Source organism: Carassius auratus, unplaced genomic scaffold, assembly GCF_003368295.1.
Source record: "Carassius auratus strain Wakin unplaced genomic scaffold, ASM336829v1 scaf_tig00038819, whole genome shotgun sequence".
NCBI classification, from domain to species: Eukaryota; Metazoa; Chordata; class Actinopteri; order Cypriniformes; family Cyprinidae; genus Carassius; species Carassius auratus.
In genome coordinates, this window is record NW_020526470.1 from 102895 (window position 1) to 128654 (window position 25760).

Here is a 25760-nt window from a genome sequence, read left to right on the forward strand (position 1 = left end):
TTAATACTGCTCACATGGAAATACTCAGAAACTCATTCATATCATATCTGATGATTATTACCTTATCAGTATCTTTCATAAACCTTCTTGAAGTAACTGTCTATACTGTAATGGAGCTTATAATTTTTTTTATAATCTTTCAAATGTATATTGTACATTTCATATTTTCTTTATGTTTCTGCTGCACTCACAAATACATTTTAACTTCTGTATTTCTTAAAGTAACATCCCAATAATGTAGTTTAGTGTCTCTTTACTGGAGTAAAGACTCCATTTATATTTTCTAATAATGTTATTCATCACACAGCTAAGCAGTGTTTTCATGGTAAACTCAATATCTGTAACTTATTGTAATAAAGTCTCTATTTGCTCTGATATCTGAGTAGATTGTGTTCTTCTGTAAAGTGAAGCTGCTGTTCGATGTGTTTGTAACAATAAAATCTCCATACTCATCGGGAAGAAGAAGGCGGGAACCGGCACACAATCAAAAATCACTTTAATATTCAAAAATAAACAAAACAGCGCAAATAAAAAGCAAACACATAAAATTATGTCCCAGGCCTGGTCCTCTCTCGTCCTTCACTATAGTCGCTCCAGTTTTATATCCTTCCATCTCCTACGTGGTACTCGATACTGGCGGTGGGGCGCAGGTGTAGCTCATCTCCAATCACTACACCCGGCCTCACTCCTCGTTCCCACGCCTCTCGGCCCCGCCCCACTCGCCACAGTGTTGCTGTTCAGTGATGCTCACATGCTAAGTGCATGAGAATACCTGCACTTATTTGCAATATCATTTGTTTTCAGTTCCAGTGTGTGATATTTTGTTTTTGGAATCAGTTTCTTAGTCAGTTTACAGCTGATATTCAATCTTAAATCACAAAAAATATTTTTTCACTGCCATTATTTTGTAACCTTTGGTCATCATTTACTCACATTCCAGAGTGTTATGGTGATATGCTTTTGAAGTTTGAAATCTCATTTTATACAAAGATGAGAAATATGTAACAGTTAAATGTGTTTTTACTTTGAGTAATATTTGCTGTCTAAAACCTCATTGCTACCAATCTCAATGCAATTGCGTAATAAAAATTGTTAAAAATCTTTTTTTTTTTTTAGAGTCAGTTGGTTTTGAGTCCAAATTCAAAATGAACCAAGTAAAAAATAACTTACTTTGTTTTGTCTTTGCTTCTTATTTTCCCTGATCTTAAAAGTGGGTTTAGATGGTATAAAGATGACTTTATAATTTACTTAAATTGCCAAAACAAGATATTAACTAAGCAACAACTTGGTAATAACTAGATACTAACCCTGAAACTACCCTAAACCAAACAAAAACACATTTAATTACTTTGTATTTTCCAGTACTTTCTGAAGTAAGTATTCTGTAAGTACAGGTAAATGTAAAATAAAGTGTAACCAAAACTTACTACAATTACTATGATGACTTTCATTTGCTCATGATTGTGGTAAATGATATTGTGTTGCACCATCGCTTGATGTGTTAAACACAGAGTTTCATTCAGAAAGAGGAAGTGATACTTACAAAGCTTCATCTCTAAAAACCCCACATCTTTACACAGTTCTTTCTCTCATGTTTCACGTGTTCTCTCACAAAGATTTATTAACAGAGAATTCTAAAGATTGCTATTTGTTTGGATCTGGAGACTTTTCAAGTTCTTCTTGTGTAGTTGAGATGGTGTCACACATATCCAGGAAGAGGAAGACAAATAATTTAACTACACTTTCTAAAATGTGACTCTTTAAGCTGCTGATATTTTTGTCATTTGGGTGTCGACACACAGACTTTGACACTGCAGCACGGTAAGACCATTTTTTTTTTTTTTACCAGCATTTAGCATTAGACAGTATATTTATGTAGGGCTAAAACTCTTGTTTGAAAAAATAAAATAAAAATAAAAATAAATAAATAAAAAGGTTTGGTTAATGTTGATTTGATGGATTTTAATTCCAGAAACTCAATATCTGTTGTAGATACATATGTATGTGTGGAGCTCTTTAGACAAGGCAATGTTTTTCATACACAATACTAATTCAAAGTGCTTAACTTAAAAATAAATTAAAATAATCATAAAGCAAAGCATCATTTAAAATTATTAAAACATTTATTTAAAATGAATTAAAACCATTAAGAATTAAAAAGAGGATACTACAGAAAATACAGCGCAATCATTTGGATGTAGCACAGTGTTCATTCAGTAATTGCTCAGTGAAACATGGGTTTTGAGTGGATTTAAATAGGGCTGCTGTTTTAGCACATCTGATTGTTGTCTTTGCCCAAACTAGCTAAAGACGCTAAATTAAATCAGACACAAGACAAGATGTTCATGAAACTCATGTCACACGCATTACACAAGGTATGTGTCATGATCCGGTCACTGCACATCCGTTTATTCACCACTCAGACTTTCACATGACTCAGTACACCCTGGACTTCATTTCCTATAAACCCCTACCTAGGACCTCATTTTGTATGACCTGTTTCCTATCAGTGACACTATAAAGGTTGCACTCATCTACACTCACATTACGAAGTCTTGCTTAGTTCTGTCTAGCATTTCCAAGAGTTTTCCTAGTGTTTGTTCCTTCCGTGTTTGACTCTGGATTGTTTATACCGACTGTGATTCTCTGCTGCCTGCCCCGACCTCTGCTTGTTACTGTTGCTGATTTTGGATATCCCCTGACATACCTGAAGCTTTTTTCTAATCTCTGCCTGTTTGATCATTCTCTTTAATAAACTACTGTATATGGATCCAAACATCTCTGACTCCACGCTACAATATGTGACATTTCCCCTTTGCATAGCCGATTGAAAGATATCTAATCAATACAAGACATCAAATTCTCAAAGATGAATTTAAGAGTAAGATGCATACTTGGCTTTTAGAGAAATACACAGTATGATGAAGTGTGTGGACACTTCATGTTATGGGCTCATTCTTGCTACAGAAGGCCCTGATCCTCTTGCAACATTTCCTTAAGTATCTTAGACCAAGAAAACATCCCTCAAGATGGAGACAGGAACTAATAATTGGAATTTGCATTAACTCAGGTCCCAAACCTGGGTGGTTTTACAACTCAAAGAGAACAGAAGCAATTTACATGAAGTACCCTGGGAAAGGGCACTCAAATTACTGTAAGCAAAATATCTCTTAACTCTCAGGATCTGTATTATCTTTTAGTCTACTTTTGTAAGATTGAGACCATTGTACCACTCGCCCTGAGACTATTCAAATGATACCAAACATGACTGTAATTATATTCATTATATTCTACTACTGACCATTTTGAGTGAACTGAGTGAAGGGAAGGATGTGCGAGGGGAAGGAAGGGGATGAGGAGGAACCAGTGCATATGTGAGAGAGGAGTTTCCTGCACCTCAACTCTGGGGGGTGTCTCAAAGATGACAATTATGAACATACACTCACCTAAAGGATTATTAGGAACACCATACTAATACTGTGTTTGACCCTCTTTCACCTCAGAACTGCCTTAATTCTACGTGGCATTGATTCAACAAGGTGCTGAAAGCATTCTTTAGAAATGTTGGCCCATATTGACAGGATAGCATCTTGCAGTTGATGGAGATTTGTGCACATCCATGGCATGAAGCTCCCGTTCCACCACATCCCAAAGATGCTCTATTGGGTTGAGATCTGGTGACTGTGGGGGCCATTTTAGTACAGTGAACTCTTTGTCATGTTCAAGAAACCAATTTGAAATGATTCGAGCTTTGTGACATGGTGCATTATCCTGCTGGAAGTAGCCATCAGAGGATGGGTACATGGTGGTCATAAAGGGATGGACATGGTCAGAAACAATGCTCATTTAAACAATGCCCAATTGGCACTAAGGGGCCTAAAGTGTGCAAAGAAAACATCACCCACACCATTACACCACCACCACCAGCCTGCACAGTGGTAACAAGGCATGATGGATCCATGTTCTCATTCTGTTTACGCCAAATTCTGACTCTACCATCTGAATGTCTCGACAGAAATCGAGACTCATCAGGCCAGGCAACATTTTTCCAGTCTTCAAATGTCCAATTTTGGTGAGCTTGTGCAAATTGTAGCCTCTTTTTCCTATTTGTAGTGGAGATGAGTGGTACCCGGTGGGGTCTTCTGCTGTTGTAGCCCATCCGCCTCAAGGTTGTGCGTGGTGTGGCTTCACAAATGCTTTGCTGCATACCTCGGTTGTAACGAGTGGCTATTTCAGTCAAAGTTGCTCTTCTCTCAGCTTGAATCAGTCGGCCCATTCACCTCTGACCTCTAGCATCAACAAGGCTTTTTCTCCCACAGGACTGCCACATACTGGATGTTTTTCCCTTTTCACACCATTCTCTGTAAACCCTAGAAACGGTTTTGCATGAAAATCCCAGTAACTGAGCAGATTGTGAAATAGTTAGACCGGCCCGTCTGGCACCAACAACCATGCCACGTTCACCTTTCTTTCCCATTCTGACATTCAGTATTGAGTTCAGGAGATTGTCTTGACCAGGACCACACCCATAAATGCACTGAAGCAACTGCCATGTGATTGGTTGATTAGATAATTGCATTAATGAGAAATTTATCAAGCGTTCCTAATAATCCTTTAGGTGAGTGTTTTAAACTGTCATATTCAATGTGAACATATTTAAGTGCCACTAACACAAAGGAGTTTCTCAAGTGATAACTTGAGAAATTAAATGTTTGTTTTCTTTCTCTGCCGAACAAATAAGTTGCTCTTGTATTTTTGAATTCCATTTTAACATGAGAACATTTCAGACATCTTTTAAACATAACTTACCTTATGTACAATAATATTAATATTACAACATTTCAGTTCATGTCATTTCCTCAACAAGATAACTCAACAAAAAATTTCCCAAGCCTTCTACACACTTCACATCCCAGACAAAAGACATGCATTGTGAAACTATTCTGTGATCGTGGCTCCTAGTCTGTGCTCTTATGTTGTATAGTGAGAGAGGTTCAAAGATGGCCGTTGTCAAAGTCCCGCGACCAAAGATAGCCTGTGCTCATTTTCTGACAGTGACAGAAATACAGTACTGTGTGTTTGCTGCTACGACCCACATGGTGCTAAAATTCAAAATTGCTTATCTCAAATTGTTTTAACATCCTCTTTAACAGCTTCTCTTTTTTTCAGCAAACATAAAAAGTACAATGAACTTATTACTGATAAATTCCCTTACTGGATCCTTGAACATTGCAGAAGTTGGAAATCACTGTGTCATTTCTTATCACCCAAACACTGATGCTTTGACTCAGTACTGGCAACATGTCAGAATTACCGGTATGCACTCAAATGTGGCATTATGCTAAAGACTAATGCTGCGTTCCAGTCAACCCGTAACCTGTGTTTTTCCAACCTTCTACCCGTGAAAGTGCATTGGAATGGCAGTCAAACCCGTGACTTCCCACCCGTGAACTCGTACTAGATCAATGTATTCCCAGTTCCGAGCTCTGATGTCACATAGCCCGTGAAACACCAATGGCAGCCCCTACGGCTAATATAGCCTATGGATCAAGTGTTAATGAAAGTGGTACACATTGAAAAAACGGTTTTAGGACAATATAACATTGCAATAAATATAATAATCTAGCTACAATTCCTTGCGCCTGCAGGAAGTTTGGCGTGACTGGCCTGGAACGCTACAAAGTCGTGAGTCGTGGTTTGAAGTCATGACTTACGGGCTCAAAAACCTGCCTGGAACGCAGCATAAAATATCAAAGTGCCAGTACTGCATGCTGGTGCGTACTGGCCCGCTTCAATCACTGCCACTAGCACATGCTACTAACGTTTTAGTAACGTGCATTGTAGCCTATCAGTCACTAGGTGTCATAATTGTACAATCTGCATTCACATGTCTTAAGTTTATTAGATGCATGTCACACAGTGTGATTTGATATACTATTATAGGATTGCTAAAATCATGCAGTGTGCAGAAGGCTTCAGACAGTTTGAGTTGTCCCTTTCGTTTCATTTGTGGAGCTACTCTACCATCTAGTGGGACACTCTGGATTGGCTGTTTGTTAGAATGATGTATTCATTTTATATTGTGTTCCACATTCCACCATTGGGTCTTCAGTGGTCAAAAACAATTTTCAGGAAACAATAGTGTTGTGGTCAATAGCACTGTACATTGCCACATACCTACAGCAATCCTTTTTCTAGTCTTAGCCCTCTGCCTGAGCAATCTGTATGCTTCTCAGTTTGTATGCATGCCTCTCCACCTTGCCGTTTGTCTGTGCTGTTACCTTTACATGAAAGGTTCTGTTTGGTTGGTGTCTGCTATGCCCAAATGCCCTTTGTGAGCTATGTTTAAAGCTCTTGCTTGGAGTGACTGTGGTAACACAATGCGTGTAACCCTCAAGACTATCTGTCCAATCATCCTTGGCTCACTGGCAGCATACGACTTGCATTCATCAAAACAACAGTCTGTATGACTAGTCTGACTTTCTTTAATTCATCATCTTCTGCTGATGCTTCATCCACAGTTCTTGTTATAAGTGCCCATGGAGCAGCATTCACTGCCACAAATCTCACACACTCTTCATTTTCATGCCAAAAACAGTAGTATCTACACTGAAAAAAGTAATAAGTAAATTTACTTAATTTTTATTTGGCAATTATTTGCACAAGCATTTTTCAAGTAAATTTAACACATTTGGAAATTATGTAAATCTACTTCACTAAGTTAAGTAAAAAAATAAAAATAATAATAAGTAAATTTTATTGAGTAAAATTGAATTAAATAATATTATATTAATACATTTAGCAGACACTTTTATCCAAAGCAACTTTCAGTCCATTCAGGCTAACAATTTTCACCTATCATGTGTTCCCGGGGAATTGAACCCCCCAAACTTGTGCTTGCTAATGCAATGTTCTACCACTGAGCTACAGGAACACTTCAAGATCTAGTGAAAAATAAGTGAAAATTTCACTTACTTACTTTTTATTTTGGAAAAGTTTTACACTAATAAAAAACCAGAAACAGATATTCTAGAAATTTCTAAATGTAAAATATTTTTTTTTCAAAACAGTTTTATCAAATGAGGGTAAATAAGTCTCTCACTTCTGTCCCTTTAAACCAGTTTACAGCAAAGACAGCACGAAGGACTGGATGCACATGATAAATATTCTGCAATTAAGAAAACAGACAAAAGAAATAGCACTGTAAAACCCGATAAGTAAACTTTACTCAAACCGTTTGAGTAAATAGATTGCCTTGATTTAAACCATGTAAGTTTTAAAACTTTGCATTTAAGTAATTAAGTGATTAACTAAGTGCTGATTGAGAATTAGTGATGAACAGCTGCTGTTAACAAACAGAATCACTGAAGAAAAGAGAAACACAAGAACTACTACAACTGACTTCAGACACAGCCTTAGATGAAATCAACTGAATTAAAATACATGAAATCTCTCAAGATCTGACTGACTTTATATTAGATGTGAATTTAACATTGAAAGTTAATGTAATATATGGCTACTATTCTTTCATTGTACAGAAAGAGAGCAAATTACATTTACATTATCAAAGAACATTTTCACTGACAGTCTAGAGTTCAGTCACTCTCAGAAACTCCCATTAAAATCACGGAAGCACCAGCAGTTTAACGATGACTCATCTGAACACCTCTGATTGGTCATTGCATTCATAAGCTCAACAGAATCTTGTGTGATTGGTTATAATTCTCAGCGCTGAAAAACACGTCTGTCTCTGGCTTAGCAGAAGCCCGCGAACGCAGATCTGAATTTATCAGCTGATGATATCCCTGAGGTCTCACGCCTGTGTGATTTTATCAAATATAGAAAATATGAATCAACTTGGTTCCCCTTTCACAGTAGCAATATCATCAAAAACTTTAACTTCTGAGTTAATTAGTAAAGGAGATGATACAGAAGTGCTCAAATGCTACATCTTTAATAACAATGGATGAAATGTTTAGACCCTTTTCTGATGAGTAAATGTCCTCGATTAGACACACAAGACCTGACATGAAAAACATCCTCAGCACACGTCAAGTCTTCAATGAGCAGTCAATTAATCTGAAGTCATTATGATCTGTCTATTGATTATCAACACAATAAAGTTTGTGTTTTTTATTGCAGAAATGACTATGGTGCCGTCACTCATAACATCTCTTCCTCTGATGTTGGTGATCATGACTGCGGGTGAGTCTTCAGTTACACTCACTAAACACACACTTTAACACTCTTGAAAAACTCTTGAGCTCTTCACACTTTGTAGCTCTTAAAGTGTTTTGCTGTCAGTTAACATAAAAACAATCTAGGCTCATTGGAAACACGTGCCTCTGCATACATTTCTGCAAAACTGATAAAAACTTACATATATGTCTGATTCACGGCAGTTTCCAGTTGAAATGAGCATCAGAGGCAGTAAAACAACAACTGACAACTTTTATTCATTTTCACACAAAGTATGATTTACAAACACAGAGTTTTGATGAATAAAGGTTAATTTTCACACTTCTGCAATTACTAGCAGAATATTATGTTATGACTTTAAAACTATTATGTTGCACGATCTGATAATGCATGGTTTTCTAATTCAGTAGCTTTGCTCGATAGCGTTGTACTTAAATGATTAAGAGCTCTGGTACAAAACTCAAATCCACACGAGGAAGTTAAAATAGCTCCATCAGCAAATACATTTTTATATTACTTTTACATTTGTTAACACTCTTGGGTAGGTTTAGGGGATATTTCCAACATGACAGAGCATTAATCTTTAGTGACACACAACTTTCTGAACATCTGCAGTAAGTTTCTCAAAACTCTGCAATACCTGCCTGTACCAACGTAATGAAAACTTGCCATGGCCACGTATTAAATGTGTGTTTTAGTGCCACTCTCGGGACATTTCACTTTGAAACTGCTGTGAAATGTAATTACAGTGTTGCAGAAATGTTTGTAGAGGCACGTATTTCCAATGAGGCTGGGTTGCATAAAAATGGTCAAACTGAAAAAAAATTATTTATATACATTGGTTCAAAACACCTAATTTTCTAATGTAAACTACTGTCTACTGTAATCTGTGTTTCAGGGGTTGATGGTCAGCAGTATCTGACAGTGAATTATAGTCCTTCATATGTTTGTGCATTAAAGGGGTCAACAGTGAAACTGTCCTGTACTGTAAAATATCCTCATGATCATGAGCTAAAGACAGTCATCTGGACCAAACCTGCTGTAACTGATGGAGATCCACCAAACCTGTGTTTAGACCCAGAAAAGAGAGGAAGAGTTCAGTGTGACCGTGAAGATAAAGACACTCACAGCATCACTTTGACGAGTGTAACAGAATCAGATAAACACATCTACAACTGCAGATTCACTACAGACAGAGGAAGATGGACAGGGATTCCTGGAGCTCGGCTGGACGTCACAGGTAGAGCTAGTGAACTCTCACAAATACAACACAGACACACACACACACACGCACACACATCTAAATCTAAATTCACAAATTGTTCCATCTATTTAGCTGAACGTGTGACTTCAAGCTGTATTTTATTGGTATATCATATTATCTTGTTGTCAGAAGACTTTAGTTGTTGTCTTGACAGTAGCTGGGTTTTTATCACCCTGCTTTTTTGTGCATTTTTAAGTATCGTATCAGAATCAATGTTTTGTATCGCTGAAAAAATAACAAAATTCACAAAAACATTTTTAAGCTCGCTTGAGGTTTTGACTTGTGCGAAAAAGGGGCAATGCTAATAATGGGGGATGGAAATGCATTTTGCGAATAAATGTCTTGTTCCTCTGCATCTGAAATGATGTTATGCTCATTCTGAAACGCCCGAGCAAAGTCTGTCATCAAAGTATTTTTATATGCCTCTTAGCACTGTTAAACGACTGCGTTCCCAAACAGCATCATCCACTCATTGTGTTTCGTCTGCTCGTTCTGAGGTGCAAGCATTTTTTTTATATATGAAAATTTTTTTATTCAGTAGCTTCTCCTACTTTTCTTAGTGATGTATAGTGCCAGTTTATAAGGAAGTTATGATTTTGTTCTCTTTGACTTGTTGGATGGAAACGCTGCTTTTTTTGTGTGATATTCCAATTTTGCGCATAAGTTAAATTTGCAACTTTGGATGGAAACCCGGCTACAGTCACTTGAGATTAGGAGAAATAAAAGAAAGAGATAATAGAAAGTAATGCTAGATTCCCTGTTCATTTAGGCCCAAGGATATTGTTTTATTGAAACAAAAGTTGGCTGTAAATCTGCTTTGAAATATTGTTATGTTGTGAAAAGTGTACATTTAAACAAGAACTTAACTGCTGTTAAATGGACAATCACAAGCAGGACATTTGTAAATGTGTTCTGAAAAAGAAAGAGCCAACAGCAGAGTGATAAATAATGTGTTCGACTTGAAGCACGACTACAAGAGCTGTCACTTTCTGCTCCCGTTAGTGACGCTCACGCGGTGTTTGCATACTTTATCACAGATGAAGTGAATTAAATGCAATATTTGTCATATACACAGATGTTTCAGAAAGATTTCCATGACAAACATAAACAATTTTTATATACTGCTTAATACAGCGCCATCTTTTCAAGAATGAAGTTCAACATAATCATATACTCTTTAAATACTAATACAGTGGGGTATATGCACTTTTATGATAAACTTGACTAATTAAAACTAATAAAAAATTATTTTACCGTTCTAAAAACACAGATTTGTTGCCATCTTACCCGAAAAACACTTGATCGTTCTCATATGGTGAATCTGGCCAATCGTGAAGCAGCTGTCGTCATCAGCGCTCCTGAAGTCGCTCTGGAGAAACTGCGGCGGCTGAATCGACCGCCTGCTCTCGAAACACTCTCGATACTTTGATGACACGTGTGACAGTCATGTAGCGTCGGCGCCATCTCAAATCGGATAACATTTCTAACCGGCATGCACTGCTTCAAGTCAGACTGCGATCGGTTTGGGCAGTGCTGCATGAAGTCGAACGCACCTAATGACTGAATTTACATTTTTAAGTGGATTTTAAGTTGACTGTCACTTTAAACTGATGAATCAATGAGTTGTTGTTGTCAGATCTGCAGGTGGAGACAGAGCAGAGTGTGAATAAGGGAGATTCAGTCACTCTGACATGTAAAAGCAGCTGCTCTCTGCCTCAACAAACAACATTCATCTGGTTCAGAAACACAGAGAGATTAACTACAGGAATCATCACAAAGAATCAGCTTCAGCTGCGGTCAGTCAGTCGTCATGATTCAGGAAACTATCAGTGTGCTGTTTCAGGAGAGGAACATCTGATCTCTCCACCTGTTTATCTTAAAGTAAGATGTGAGTACAAACTGATTCTTTAACATTAGTGAAATATTCACACCTTTTAATTTTTATATTTCTTTTGAATTGAGTTTGTAAAGTTAGACATCAGCTGAAATCTAAAAGAAAATGAAATGTGTGTTTGAAAGCCTAATTATATTTCTAATTTCTGTGTTTTGTGTTTCAGCGGGTGATGGTCAGCAGGATTGGGGAGTGAGTTACAGTCCTTCATATGTTTGTGCATTAAAGGGGTCAACAATGAATCTCTCCTGTACTGTAAAATATCCTCATGATCATCAGCTCAAAACAGTCTTCTGGACCAAACCTGCTGTAGCTGTTACAGAAACCCCTGACCTGTGTTTAGACCCAGAGAACAGAAGAGTTCAGTGTGACCGTGAATATAAAAACAACACTTGCAGAATCACTTTGATGAATGTAACAGAAGCAGATAAACACATCTACAACTGCAGATTCACTACAAAAAATAAGGATGGAAAATGGACGGGGGTTCCTGGAGTTCAGCTGGACGTCACAGGTAGAGCTACAGACACACACACACCACAGAAATATGTAAAACACATTATGGAGCATATAAAACACAGATTGTGTCACCTGTTATTCTAGAAGTTCAAACAGTAGAGCATGGCACTAATAATGACAAAACCATTAGAGCAATTCCCAGGAAATACAGGAAATCATAGAGTGATTACCTTGAATCAGTGCAATTTACTTTGGAAAAAGCAAATGCTGAAATGTAAATATTGTATTTGTTACTATTTCATCTCCTTAAAGTTTCAATTGTTATAACATTAAAGCTATGTTGGTGAAACTATAATGGTGAATCAGTGAGATGTTGTTGTCAGATCTGCAGGTGGAGATAGAGCAGAGTGTGAAAGAGACAGATTCAGTCAATCTGACATGTAAAAGCTCCTGCTCTCTGCCTCAACAAACAACATTCATCTGGTTCAGAGAGACACAGATATTAACTACAGGAATCATCAGAGAGAATCAGCTTCAGCTGCAGTCAGTCAGTCTTCATGATTCAGGAAACTATCAGTGTGCTGTTTCAGGAGAGGAACATCTGAAGTCTCCACCTGTTTATCTTCAAGTAGGATGTGAGTACAAACTGATTCATTAACATTAGAGAAATATTTCACTGATTATTCAGAGATTTTCATAATTAACTTCAGATTTGTTTGATAAATTCATCATTCATTCACTATTAATTCTGAATAGATGACATATTTTATTATTAGACATGCTTTATTTACTATTGTAATAATATGAAAATGAATGTGAATCAAGAATCTGTGTGTAGAGACCATCTTCATGGGTTTATAAATCAATACATGTACCTTTCTGATCTCATCACTCAAATAAAATCTTTTAATTTCTGCTTGTGGATATACTTCAGTTAATGCCAACAACCATAAGAGAAGTTAAATAAAGTAATTATTCATCATTTACATTTCATCTAGATCCTCCAAAGAGTGTCTCAGTGTCCATCAGTCCGTCTGGTGAAATAGTGGAGGGAGATTCAGTGACTCTGATCTGCAGCAGTGACTCAAACCCTCCTGCTCTGAACTTCAGCTGGTTTAAGGAGAGTCAAAGCTCAGCTGTTGGATCTGGACAGAGTTTCATCATCTCCAGCTTTAACTCCAGTCACAGTGGACGCTACTATTGTGAGACTCAGAATCAACATGGATCTCAGAGATCAGCATCTGTTTCAGTCTCTGTTAAAGGTATTTCAGACAGGACCACTTTGGAAAGTTACTTGAGTTTATTGTACACAATCTATCTTTGGCGGTATGGTTCCTTATGGGGCTTCTTGCTCCCAAATTAAAAGCTTAAACATTAACCCCCTGGAACCATCAGCTTGGAAATACATGACAATTAAGACTCTTAGTAATGTCTTTAAGCAAACAGTGATAATCATGTAGATGTGGCAGTGGTACGTCTATCCTTTAGCCTGGTTATGAAGATGAGTGTCTCTCAGCAGTGAGGTCCATACCAGCTACAATTTGAAAGCCTAAGTCATTTGAAACAAAGACACTACAGCCAAAAGGTGCACAGTAATGTCCTCATGCTTATAATGGGGAGGGAGGGTTGCGAGCCATTGAGCATACTTACCGAACAGTAGTGCCACGTTTATATGTCCCATGACTAATAGGAGAATGGTATGATTGGAGCCATTTGACAGCTGACCGTATCAGTTGGTCACAGCCCATACCTCCGTGGCCTGACTGAACTAACGCTGCGCTCAATTCATTATAAACAGACACTCTTTGAGTTTCATCCGTCTCTAGTGTGAAATGATCTTCATGAACATCTTGTTTCAGGGGTTCAGAGAGCTGCTCTGCACACAGTTATTGGGATTGTGGTGGGATGTGGAGGACTGATCTTCATCATCATCATCATCATCATTATCATTGTGTTTATTAAGTGAGTCCCTTGCATTAGAAAGTAATTTCACAAGTTAACACAAATGCAGAATTTGTTAAAATTATGGCAAAATATTAAATGTTACTTGCAAAAAATTATACTGTTCAGTAATTTGTTGCAAAACATTTTTTTTTACAGGAAGAAGAAGAGAGACAGTGGAGCTGAAGATGTCAGACAAAATCAGGCAATTTTGATAAAACATACCTCAATCTACAAAAGCAGCAAGATCATGATATAGATTATATATTTGACTATAAAAATTAAGACTTAAAAAGTAATGTACTGTTGCTTGACTAATATTTGAGAAAATATCTCAGATTGATCTTGTGATATCTGTGTGATTGTTATTTTATGAAACAGCAGGGGGATCTTGTCAGCAGATCAGAAGAAACAGCTCCGACCAATGACGATCCAGTGTATTCAGAAGCATCAGCCAATCAGACGGATGATCTGTATGCTATGGTTCAAGCGAAGAAACCCAAACGCTCGAGGAAAGAACAAACAGAAAAAGACTCTGGAGATGCTGAAGAGATTCAGTATGCCAGTGTCCATCACTTCAAGAACAAAGACATGAACAAGACTGAAGAGACCACTGAGATTCAACATCCGTCTGATGCCAGCAGGTGAGGAACGATTCATCTGAACCAAAACGAGACACATTCAATGCTTAATCAGACCTCTCGTTTTTGTGTTGTTGAAATGATGGATAGTCACCTGCTGGAGTAACATTATCATATTCATAAACCTTCTCCCCAGATCTGAGGACGTGATCTACAGCTCAGTCAAATGAAGAACATGTGGTCGATCTGATGCTCACAGGAGACCTGAGTTTGAGTTCAGTCCAGGTCATATTCCAGATCCTTCTCTGCTTGATTTCACACATTTACACATTCATGGACTGTTCTGCTGTTTGGAAATTAAAGGAGGCATAACACACACAGTATCATCTCATTTTAATCTCGAGTACTTATAGAGTTGCACTGCATCATTCATATCTCCAAAAAGTCTTTAGTTTTATCATATTTATGAAAGAAAGATACAGCTTTACGATTTTTTTCCGTAAAAAAGCTGCGCTCCTGGAGGCGAACCATGGGCGGAGCTAAAGAGCGATGAGCACTTGAGGACCGAATGCCAACAAAACAGACATTTGATGCCGTTTCACTTACCGTCTGCCATTCTGAATCATGACCAGGATCTTTAATAGCTGGGACTGATTCATCTTTCAGTATCAAACAATGTGCAACTCTAGCGTCAAACTGGGCACTATTTATAAAACATTAATCAACAAACACATTTGTGAAACTCCATTGTTGCCCCTCGAAAAACAGACTGTATCCACTGTTTATATAACGCTGGGTTCTTTAGGAAGCTGAACAAAGTTATCCTTCCCTTACAACCATAAACACAATTCTTTGGAGACATTCTTCCAGAGCAAGTCCCATGCAGCCCTGCCGCCAGATGAAGCTCGTTGATGGATGTGATCTCGCTCTCGCTAGTCGATGCATGTGCGGGTGCATTATTCCAGGAGAAATGCCCATATAAGGACTTCCACCCTTGTCTACGTCATGAATGAAAAAAACTCTCTGAAACTTGTATGAACCTGGAAGTAAGATCATACGTCCAAAATGTATTATTTATTTTTTTTACTTTGTCTATGCTTAGCATAAGAGTCCAACTCTTTAATAGTGTAAAAAAAAACTCATGAATGCCTTTCATGAATGGATGAAACAGTATTGGAGCCCCTTTAATGGCTTTCAGCCTAAAATCCACTGGTTTATTTCAGTCTTAATCATGAATATTACACACTGTCCTCTCTCTACAATCACACATGGACACCACTCAGACCTTTAATAGTCAAAGGCCTTTTAGCTCTTGATTTGTACAGTCAGATATTTTGTTTTGTGTGTTCATACTGTGTGATTTTATTGCTAAATACATTACATTTTAACATTGCTAGAAAAGTCTTTATTTTCATCAATACATAATTATTAGAATTTAGCACATTTTACACTTAATTGTAATCTGGTCTATTTTCCTATAAAAACCCTAACCAAGTTATAATAATTTTAAGATACCTGCTTATAAGACATAAGGTTCCTGTTTTTATTTTGCTATTGAGTGTTCTGATGTAGTTAGTGACATTTACACAAAGGTGATCACTTGTAACCATAATTTTAACAATTAAAAATTAAAGTTACTTAAAAGGCCAGTGGATGGCAAGAAACTTCACACTGTAAGTTTATTTGACCTTTATTTAACCAGGAAAATCTCTCTGAGATTAAAATCTCGTTCACAGGAGAGTCCTGGCCAAGAATGGACAGCAGTTACAGTCACACTTACAAATTGAAACAACAAATGTACTATTTAAAACACTTAAAAACAATCACAAATCAATGAGTCTTCTTCGAGTGATCGAATAATAAATTTAAAATGTCCCATAAGCAACAGAGTTTGTAATTTCAATTTTGTTTGGATTAAATTATATATATATATATATATATATATATATATATATATATATATATATATATATATATATATATATATATATTTAACAAACACACTGTCACAGTGGCCAAAAAAGACAAAATATATAATAAGAGTTAAGAGCCCAACTAATGAAAACACTAATCTCTGTTATGGTGACACACATTAGAGTTAAACCCTTGTTAATTCTCAATAAAAACTTTTGTAGATGTCTAACAGAAATAAAGTCAGTCTGGTTAGTAATAAGTGAAGCTGGTAAAGATGTTTGTGGAGTTGTTTATTCCTCCTCTGCTGAGATCTTGAGAGATTTAATGGCTTCTTTTATCTTCAGTTGATTTCATCTAAGGTTGTGGCTGAAGTCAGTTGTAGTTCTTGTGTTTCTGCTTATCTCTTTTTCTGTTCTCTTCTTTCCTTCAGTGATTCTGCTTGTTAACAGGCTTATTAAGGCTGAAATTACTTCATATTTAATATAGACATATGTTGTGGCTCAGATAAGGTCCATTTATGATTAATTTCTTTACTTTGGCTGACATGTGGCATTGCTATGGCCTGCTTGTGGCTCAAAGCTGGCAAACAGGAGCGGTCCGCCCAAGTGCCATCATTCCACGCTGCATGTGGGCCAGATCATCTTTCCACGGGTGCCAGATGTGGGCCGGATCTGGGCCGAAACAATGTTGCTATGTGGGTAAGTTAAAGGGGTCGATATGATATCAGCTGCCATTTTCAAATAGATAGTTTCCACACAGTCAGGGCCTGGAGATTTGTTTATATCAAGCGATTTAAGTGCTTTATGGACATCAGTACGCTTGATGTGAACAAAAGAGAACTCTTCCTTTTTAAAACTAGTTTCTGCACTAACAAAGTCATTATTTGAGGGCCAAAGATTGTACGACTTGAATAAAGACCCAGAATCAATAAAATGCTTATTAAAATGGTTAAGTATTTGCTCTTTATCAGAAATGACAGTGGAATCCTTATTTATACGTGAAGGAAAATCTGATGATTTTTTGTTCCCTGCTATATATTTTATATTCTGCCAATTTTTTTTAGGATTATTTAAATTAGTCGTAGTTTTAGCAATAAAGTAGTCGGCTTTAGCATTCCTGATGGCGACTGTACATTTATTTTGAATCTGTCTGAAACAAGTCCAATCAGAATCTACATCAGATTGCCTAGCTGTTGCCCAAGCAATATCCCGTTCACGTATAAGAGTAGACAATGCTGTAGAAAACCAGGGGTTATTCCTGCCTTTAACTCTAAATTTGTTAATTGGTGCATGCCTATTAAAAACCGAATTAAGTCCATCATAAAAATATTTCCAAGCAGACTCGACATCGGGGATGAGGGAAATCGTTTCGCAGTCATAAGTTGCAAGGTCATGGAGAAAACATTGCTCATTAAAATATTTCAAACACCTTTTTGTAATGATACGTGATTTCTGTTTAGATAGTTTTGTATCTCTAACTATGGTGACAACACAGTGATCACTAACATCATTTGCAAATACAGAAGCCAATGAATATTTGTGTGGAACATTTGTAAAAATAAGATCAATTAATGTTGACTTTTTATAGTCCTTCAAATTTGGTCTAGTGGGCATCTCAACTAGCTGAGAGAAGTTAAGAGTATCACAAATTAATTTAAGACAATCAGAAGCTGACTGCAACCAATTCACATTAAAATCACCCAGTATAAGAAGCTCCTTATAATCCAATGATGTCTATAGCATCCAACAACTGTAAGATGTACAGTTCTAGAAACGATAAGAGTTAAAGCTAATAATTCATATTGTTTAGCCACAGGTTCAGAAAGTAACACAGTAGCTTAAGGGGGGGGGGGGGGGGGGGGGGGGGGGGGGAAGGGTGAAATGCTCGTTTTCACTCAATATCCTGTTAATCTTGAGTACCTATAGAGTAGTACTGCATCCTTCATAACTCCAAAAAGTCTTTAGTTTTATTATATTTATAAGAGAAAGATAGTCTGTAACGATTTTTCCCGGAAAAACACGACCGGCTGGATGCGTGACGTGTGGGCGGAGCTAAAGAATCACGAGCGCCAGTAGGCTTTTGCGTTGAGAGCGTTTGGAAGCTGTGACATTACCGTGTGGAAAAAACATCATTCAAAACAAACCATGGCTAACAGTCAGATTCAGCCGTTTATTTATGATCCAGAATCAGATCCAGAGGCTGAAATTTAACAAGAGCAGCATCAGCAACGACGTCTATATGTGGTATGTAATAAAACTGTATATATTTGCTTAGCGGTTGTGGAAAATGACTAAGTTCCACTTTGTCGTCTTTTTTTTTTTTTTTGAAGCTGTACATGTGAAAAGTGCAGTTTGATGACAACATCGCATGTTGTTTACTTGATGTGCTTACGCGCCGATAGCTAAGTTAATAACACAGAGATATTTGAAGCAGTTTTACTCACCGCACGCGGTTCCAACACACGATTGTGACCCTATTTCGTTGGGACTGCATTATCCTTAAGAAATAAACGATGTGCAAATCTGGCGTCAAACTGGGCCTTTTTTGTAAAACAAGCATCTTCGAAATGCAGGGAACAAACAAAAACACTTGCACAACTCCGTTGATGCTCTGTAAAAATAAACTCCATCCACTGGTCCCTTAATGCTTTTTTTTCTTTGGTAATCTGTGCAGGGTTGTCTTGCCCTGGCAACCAAAAACACACTTCTTTCGTGACATTTCGCTCTCTCGCTTTAATCAGTGGATGTCACTGCTCTGCTCAGATTTTGTTTTTAACAGTCAGATAGTTGGTTTGAGCCCAAAAGGTTCTAACCCTGAATCCACCCCTTAAAATAAACCTAAATCAAACCCATGAAATTACCTTTTATTGTTTCTAAAATCATCATGTTGTCTAACAGTCAGACTGCTGTAGCAGGCATTAAGATGCGCTTCATTTTTTAGACCACCAGATGACAGTGAAGTCAATGGAAGAACAGAAAAGACTGGAGTAATCCCAGTTTCTTAATTTTTGTAAAGTCATTCAATAGATCTGTTCTTTTAGAAGAACAATATTATTTGTACTTCATCTTTTGTCAGTCTGGTAGTGTCTATGAGACTGACACTGACTCACTTAAACACAGTGTATTTGCTCCTGATTGCAGCATCGCTCCATGTGTTAAACACAGAGTTAAAATCAGAAAGAGGAAGTGAATCTAAGAGTTCTTTACTTTCATCTCTTATAAACACATAGATGCTCCTGCAGCCGTAATGAGCATCTTTACACAGTTCTTTCTCTCATGTTTCAGGTATTTTCTCACAAATATTTAATTAACAGTGAATCCTAAAGATTGTTATTTTTTTGGATCTGGAGACTTTGAGTTGTTCTTGTGTAGTTGAGATGAAGTTACACATGTCCAGGAAGAGGAAGATGAATATTTTGAACTGCATATTCAAGTGTGAAAACTAGTCATTTGACTCTTTAAGCTGCTGATATTTATATCATTTGAGCGTTGACACTCAGACATTGACACTGCAGCGTGGTAAGACCATTTTAACATTTGGTAAAATAACAGATCTACAACAGATTATTTGTAAAAATGCGGTCATGACTTAATATAAACTCCAGAAGCTCAATATTTGATAAAGATACACATGTAAATGTTTTGTGAAAGTCTTTAGACACACGAGGCCTGACATGAGAAACATCCTCAGCACACGTCAAGCCTTCAATGTGCAGTCAATTAATCTGAAGTCATTATGATCTGTCTATTGATTATCAACACAATAAAGTTTGTGTTTTTTATTGCAGAAATCACTATGGTGCCGTCACTCGTAACATCTCTTCCTCTGATCTTGGTGATCATGACTGCGGGTGAGTCTTCAGTTACATTCACTAAACACACACTTTAACACTCTTGAAAAACTCTTGAGCTCTTCACACTTTGTAGCTCTTAAAGTGTTTTGCTGTCAGTTAACATAAAAACTAGGCTCACTGGAAACACGTGCCTCTGCATACATTTCTTCAAAACTGATAAAAACGTACCTATATGTCTGATTCACGGCAGTTTCCAGTTGAAATGAGCGTCAGAGTCAGTAAAACTGACAACTTTTATGATTTGATAGGCATGGTTTTCTAATTCAGTAGCTTTGCTCGATAGCGTTGCACTTGAGTGATGAAGAGCTCTGGTACACGGTAATACCCACACTGTAAAACCCGACAAGTAACTTAACTCAAACCGTTTGAGTAAACAAATATCCTTAAAAACCTGACAAATTAAGTTTACTCAAACCGTTTGAGGAAACCGATTGCCTTAAACTGTTTAAGTACTCTGAACTTAATTCAGTTGAGTTCACTGAAAGAAGATTTACATTGCAATTAAATTAAGTGATTAATTGAGTGATAATTGAGCTTTAGTGATGAACAGCTGCTGTTAACAAACAGAATCACTGAAGAAAAGAGAGAAAGGAACTACAGCTGACTTCAGACACAGCCTCACTCAAACCTGACAAGTTATTTTAACTCAAACCATTTGAGGAAACCGATTGCCTTAAACCATTTAAGTTTTAAAACTAACAGTTATAAGTACTCTTTACTTACATTTACATTTACATCCAAAGCGACTTACAAATGAGAACAATAGAAGCAGTCAGGTCAACAAGAGAACAACAACAGAATACAAGTGCCATGACAAGTCTCAGTCTAGTATAGAACGCATAGCCAGGTGTATATAAATATATATTTTTTTTAATTAAATGAAAAAGACAAGAAAAGGAAAAGTACTGGTGTTAGTAGGTTAAGTGCAGGCGAAAAAGATGAGTCTTTAGATGTTTCTTGAAAATGAGTAAAGACTCAGCTGTACGAATTGAGATTGGGAGGTCATTCCACCAGCTGGGCACAGTCCAGGAAAAGGTCCGTGAGAGTGATTTTGAATTTCTTTGGGATGGCACCACAAGGTGTTGTTCACTTGCAGAGCGCAAACTTCTGGAGGGCACATAGGATTTAACCAGTGAGTTTAGGTAAGTTGGTGCCGTGCCAGTGGTCGTCTTGTAGGCAAGCATCAGTACCTTGAATTTGATGCGAGCAGCTACTGGTAGCCAGTGTAACCTGATGAGAAGAGGAGTAACGTCAGCTTTTTTTGACTCATTAAAGACAACCCTTGCTGCTGCATTCTGGATCATTTGCAGAGGCTTGACAGTACATGCAGGAAGGCCCGCCAGGAGAGCATTACAATAGTCCAGTCTGGAGAGAACAAGAGCTTGGACAAGAAGTTGGGTTGCTTGCTCTGACAGGAAGGGTCTAATCTTCCTAATGTTGTATAAGGCAAACCTGCAGGACCGGGTCGTTGTAGCAATGTGGTCAGTGAAGCTTAATTGATGATCCATCACAACTCCTAGGTTTCTGGCTGTCCTCGAAGGAGTTATGGTTGACGAGCCCAGCTGTATAGAGAAGTTGTGATTAATCAATGGGTTAGCTGGAATCACCAGTAGTTCAGTCTTTGTAAGGTTAAGCTGAAGGTGATGGTCCAGCTAGAAATGTCACTCAGACAGGCTGAAATGCGAGCAGCTACCGTCGGGTCATCTGGCTGGAATGAGAAGTAGAGTTGGGTGTCATCAGCATAGCAGTGATAAGAAAAGCCATGCTTCTGAATGACAGATCCTAAAGATGTCATGTAGATGGAGAAGAGAAGTGGTCCAAGTACTGAGCCTTGAGGAACCCCAGTAGCAAGGTGGTGTGACTTAGAAACATCACCCCTCCAAGACACACTGAAGGATCTGTCAGAGAGGTAGGACTTAACCCACAGGAGAGCAGTTCCAGAGATTCCCATCTTTCTGAGGGTGGACAGGAGAATGTGGTGATTAACAGTGTCAAAAGCAGCAGACAGGTCCAGTAAGATGAGTACCGAGGATTTTGAAGCTGCTCTTGCTAGTCGCAGGGCTTCAGTAACCGAGAGCAGAGCAGTCTCAGTTGAGTGGCCACTTTTGAAGCCAGATTGGTTGCTGTCCAGGAGGTTGTTCTGTCCAAGGAACATAGAAAGCTGGTTGAACACAGCCCGCTCAAGTGTCTTTGCAATGAATGGAAGAAGGGATACCGGTCTGTAGTTTTCAAGAAGCGCTGGATTTAGAGATGGTTTCTTGAGCAGTGGGCTTACCCGAGCCTGCTTGAATGCTAAGGGAAATGTTCCAGATTGAAGAGAGGAGTTGATAATGTGAGTAAGTGAAGGTATGACTGAAGAAGAGATTGCTTGAAGGAGGTGAGTGGGGACAAGTAGTAGGATGATTGGACAGGAGAATTTTGGTGACGTTGATCTCTGAGAGTGGGGAGAAGGAGGATAAAGAGTGTGCATCAGTCATTGTGAAGTTTTCCTCAGTCTGTGGTGTGGAGAATTGTTCACTGATGGATCTCGTTTTATTTGTGAAGAAAGATGCAAAGTCGTCCGCTGTAAGAGTTGATGGAGGAGGTGGAGGCGGCGGATTAAGAAGAGAAGAGAAAGTCTTGAATAGTGTCCGAGCGTCACAGCAGCTGTTAATTTTGTTGTGGTAGTAGGATGTTTTAGCTGTGAAGACATTTGCAGAGAAGGAAGAGAGGAGAGATTGATACACACTAAGGTCCGTAGAGTTTTTTGATTTCTGCTATTTCCTCTCTGCAGCCCTGAGTTTAGAGCAATGTTCACGGAGAACCTCGGACAGCCAGGGGGCAGATGGGGCAGTGCGTGCTGGCCTAGACAACAGTGGGCAAAAGTTGTCTAAGCAAGATGTTAAAGTCGAGCAAAGAGTGTCCGTAGCACTGTTCGTGTTCGAGTTCACTGAAAGAAGATATACATTGCAATTAAGTAATTAAGTGATTAACTGAGTGCTGATTGAGAATTAGTGATGAACAGCTGCTGCTAACAAACAGAATCACTGAAGAAAAGAGAAACACAAGAACTACTACAACTGACTTCAGACACAGACTTAGATGAAATCAACTGAAATAAAATACATGAAATCTCTCAAGATCTTATTAAACAACCCACAAACAGCATCACCAGCTCCACTTATTAATAACCAGACTGACTTTATTTCTGTCAGACATCTACAGAAGATCTTATTGAGAATGAACTAGAATGAACAAACTTACATGGTTTAAATCAGGGCAATCTGTTTACTCAAACGTTTTGAGTTAAGTTAACTTGTCGGGTTTTACAGTGTACAAAACAGCTCAAATCCAATTTTTGTGTTTCAGGGGGTGATGGTCAGCAGTATCTGACGGTGAATTATGGTCCTTCATATGTTTGTGCATTAAAGGGTTCAACAGTGAAATTGTCCTGTGTTTTAAACTATCCTCATGATCATGAGCTCAAAACAGCTTTCTGGACCAAACCTACTGTTACTGATGGAGATCCACCGAACCTGTGTTCAGACCCAGAAAAGAGAGGAAGAGTTCAGTGTGACAGTGAATATAACAACACTTACAGTATCACTTTGACGAGTGTAACAGAAGCAGATAAACACATCTACTACTGCAGATTCACTACAGACAGAGGAAGATGGACAGGGATTCCTGGAGCTCGGCTGGACGTCACAGGTAGAGCTAGTGAACTCTCACAAATACACCACAGACACACACACACAGACACACACACTGTCTGGTCAGCTATCCTTGTGGGGACTCTCCATAGGTGTAATGGTTTTTATACTGTACAGACCGTATTTTCTATCGCCCTACACCAACCCTACCCCTAAACCTAACCCTCACAGGAAACTTTCTGAATTTTTAGATTTTCAAGAAACTTGGTCAATTTAGGTCCCCACCGTGACACGAGTCCCCATGAGTCTGTGTGTATTCAGGTTTAAGTCCCCACCAGAATAGAAAAACAAGTACACATTTACACACACACACATATCTACATTCACAAATTGTTCCATCTATTTAACTGAACATGTGACTTCAAGCTGTATTTTATTGGTATATGATATTTTCTTGTCAGAAGAGTTTAGGTGTTGTCTCAACACTAGCTGGGTTTCCATCACGCTGGTTTTTTGTGCATTTTAAGTATTGCATTAGAATCAAATTTAGTATCGCTGAATTTCGAATAGAAATGCCTTAATTGACAAAAAAGCTTTTACACTCGCTTGAGGTTTTTGACCTTTCGAAAAAGGGTTAATGCGAATAATGGGAGATAGAAATGCTTTTTGCAAATAAATTCTTCCAAGCGCATCAAAGTGTCCTGTGACGTGCTATACATATAAACAAGAACTGAATTGCTATTAAATGGACCATCACAAGCAGGAAATTTGTAAATGGCTTTAGACCAACAGAAGAGTGATAGATAATGTGTTCGACTTGAAGCACGGCTACAGATGTCGATCAACGAGAGAGCCGCTTGCAGTCGGGGCTGGAGCCGTCAAGTCAAACACTTTCTGCTCCCGTTAGTATAATGCTCAAGAGGTGTTTGCATGAAGTCAAACTAATGACTGAATTTATATTTTTATGCAGACTTTTAAGTGGACTGTCACTTTAAGCTGATGAATCACAGAGTTGTTGTTGTCAGATCTGCAGGTGGAGACAGAGCAGAGTGTGAAAGAGACAGATTCAGTCAATCTGACATGTAAAAGCAGCTGCTCTCTGCCTCAACAAACAACATTCATCTGGTTCAGAAACACACAGAGATTAACTACAGGAATCATCACAGAGAATCAGCTTCAGCTGCGGTCAGTCAGTCGTCATGATTCAGGAAACTATCAGTGTGCTGTTTCAGGAGAGGAACATCTGATCTCTCCACCTGTTTTTGTTAAAGTAAAATGTGAGTATAAACTGATTCTTTAACATTAGTGAATTATTCACACCCTTTAATTTTTTTATTTCTTTTGAATTGAGTTTGTAAAGTTAGACATCAGCTGAAATCTAAAAGAAAATGAAATGTGTGTTTGAAAGCCTAATTATATTTCTAATTTCTGTGTTTTGTGTTTCAGCGGGTGATGGTCAGCAGGATTGGGGAGTGAATTACAGTCTTTCATATGTTTGTGCATTAAAGGGGTCAACAGTGAAACTGTCCTGTACTGTAAAATATCCTCATGATCATCAGCTCAAGGCAGTCTTCTGGACCAAACCTGCAGTAGCTGTTACAGAAACCCCTGACCTGTGTTTAGACCCAGAAAAGAGAGGAAGAGTTCAGTGTGACTGTGAATATAAAAAAAACACTTGCAGAATCACTTTGACGAATGTAACAGAAGCAGATAAACACATCTACAACTGCAGATTCACTACAAACAATAAGGATGGAAGATGGACAGGACGTCCTGGAGTTCAGCTGGACGTCACAGGTAGAGCTACAGACACAAATACACCACAGAAATATGTAAAACACATTATGAAACATATAAAACACTCATTGTGTCACCTGTTATTCCAGAAGCTCAAACAGTAGAGAATGGCACTAGTAATGACAAAACCATGAGAGCAATTCCCAGGAAATACTTTTACTGATAGTGTTTACCTTGAATCAATGCAAGTCACTTTGGATGAAAGCAAATGTTTAAATGTAAATTCTTT

General features: G+C 38.0%; 1 protein-coding gene across 1 annotated transcript in view; it reads left to right on the forward strand.

The window, feature by feature from the left end:
* The first annotated feature begins 1563 nt into the window (after positions 1–1563).
* LOC113083555 (sialoadhesin-like) overlaps positions 1564–25760 on the forward strand; it is a 28073-nt gene continuing 3876 nt past the window's right edge. The window contains exons 1-7 of the mRNA XM_026254599.1: positions 1564–1821; positions 8143–8205; positions 9098–9439; positions 11100–11351; positions 11521–11868; positions 12197–12448; positions 25181–25531. Of these exons, the coding sequence (XP_026110384.1) occupies positions 8145–8205; positions 9098–9439; positions 11100–11351; positions 11521–11868; positions 12197–12448; positions 25181–25531 (1606 nt within the window). The 5' untranslated portion in view covers positions 1564–1821; positions 8143–8144. The remainder of the gene's footprint in view (positions 1822–8142; positions 8206–9097; positions 9440–11099; positions 11352–11520; positions 11869–12196; positions 12449–25180; positions 25532–25760) is intronic.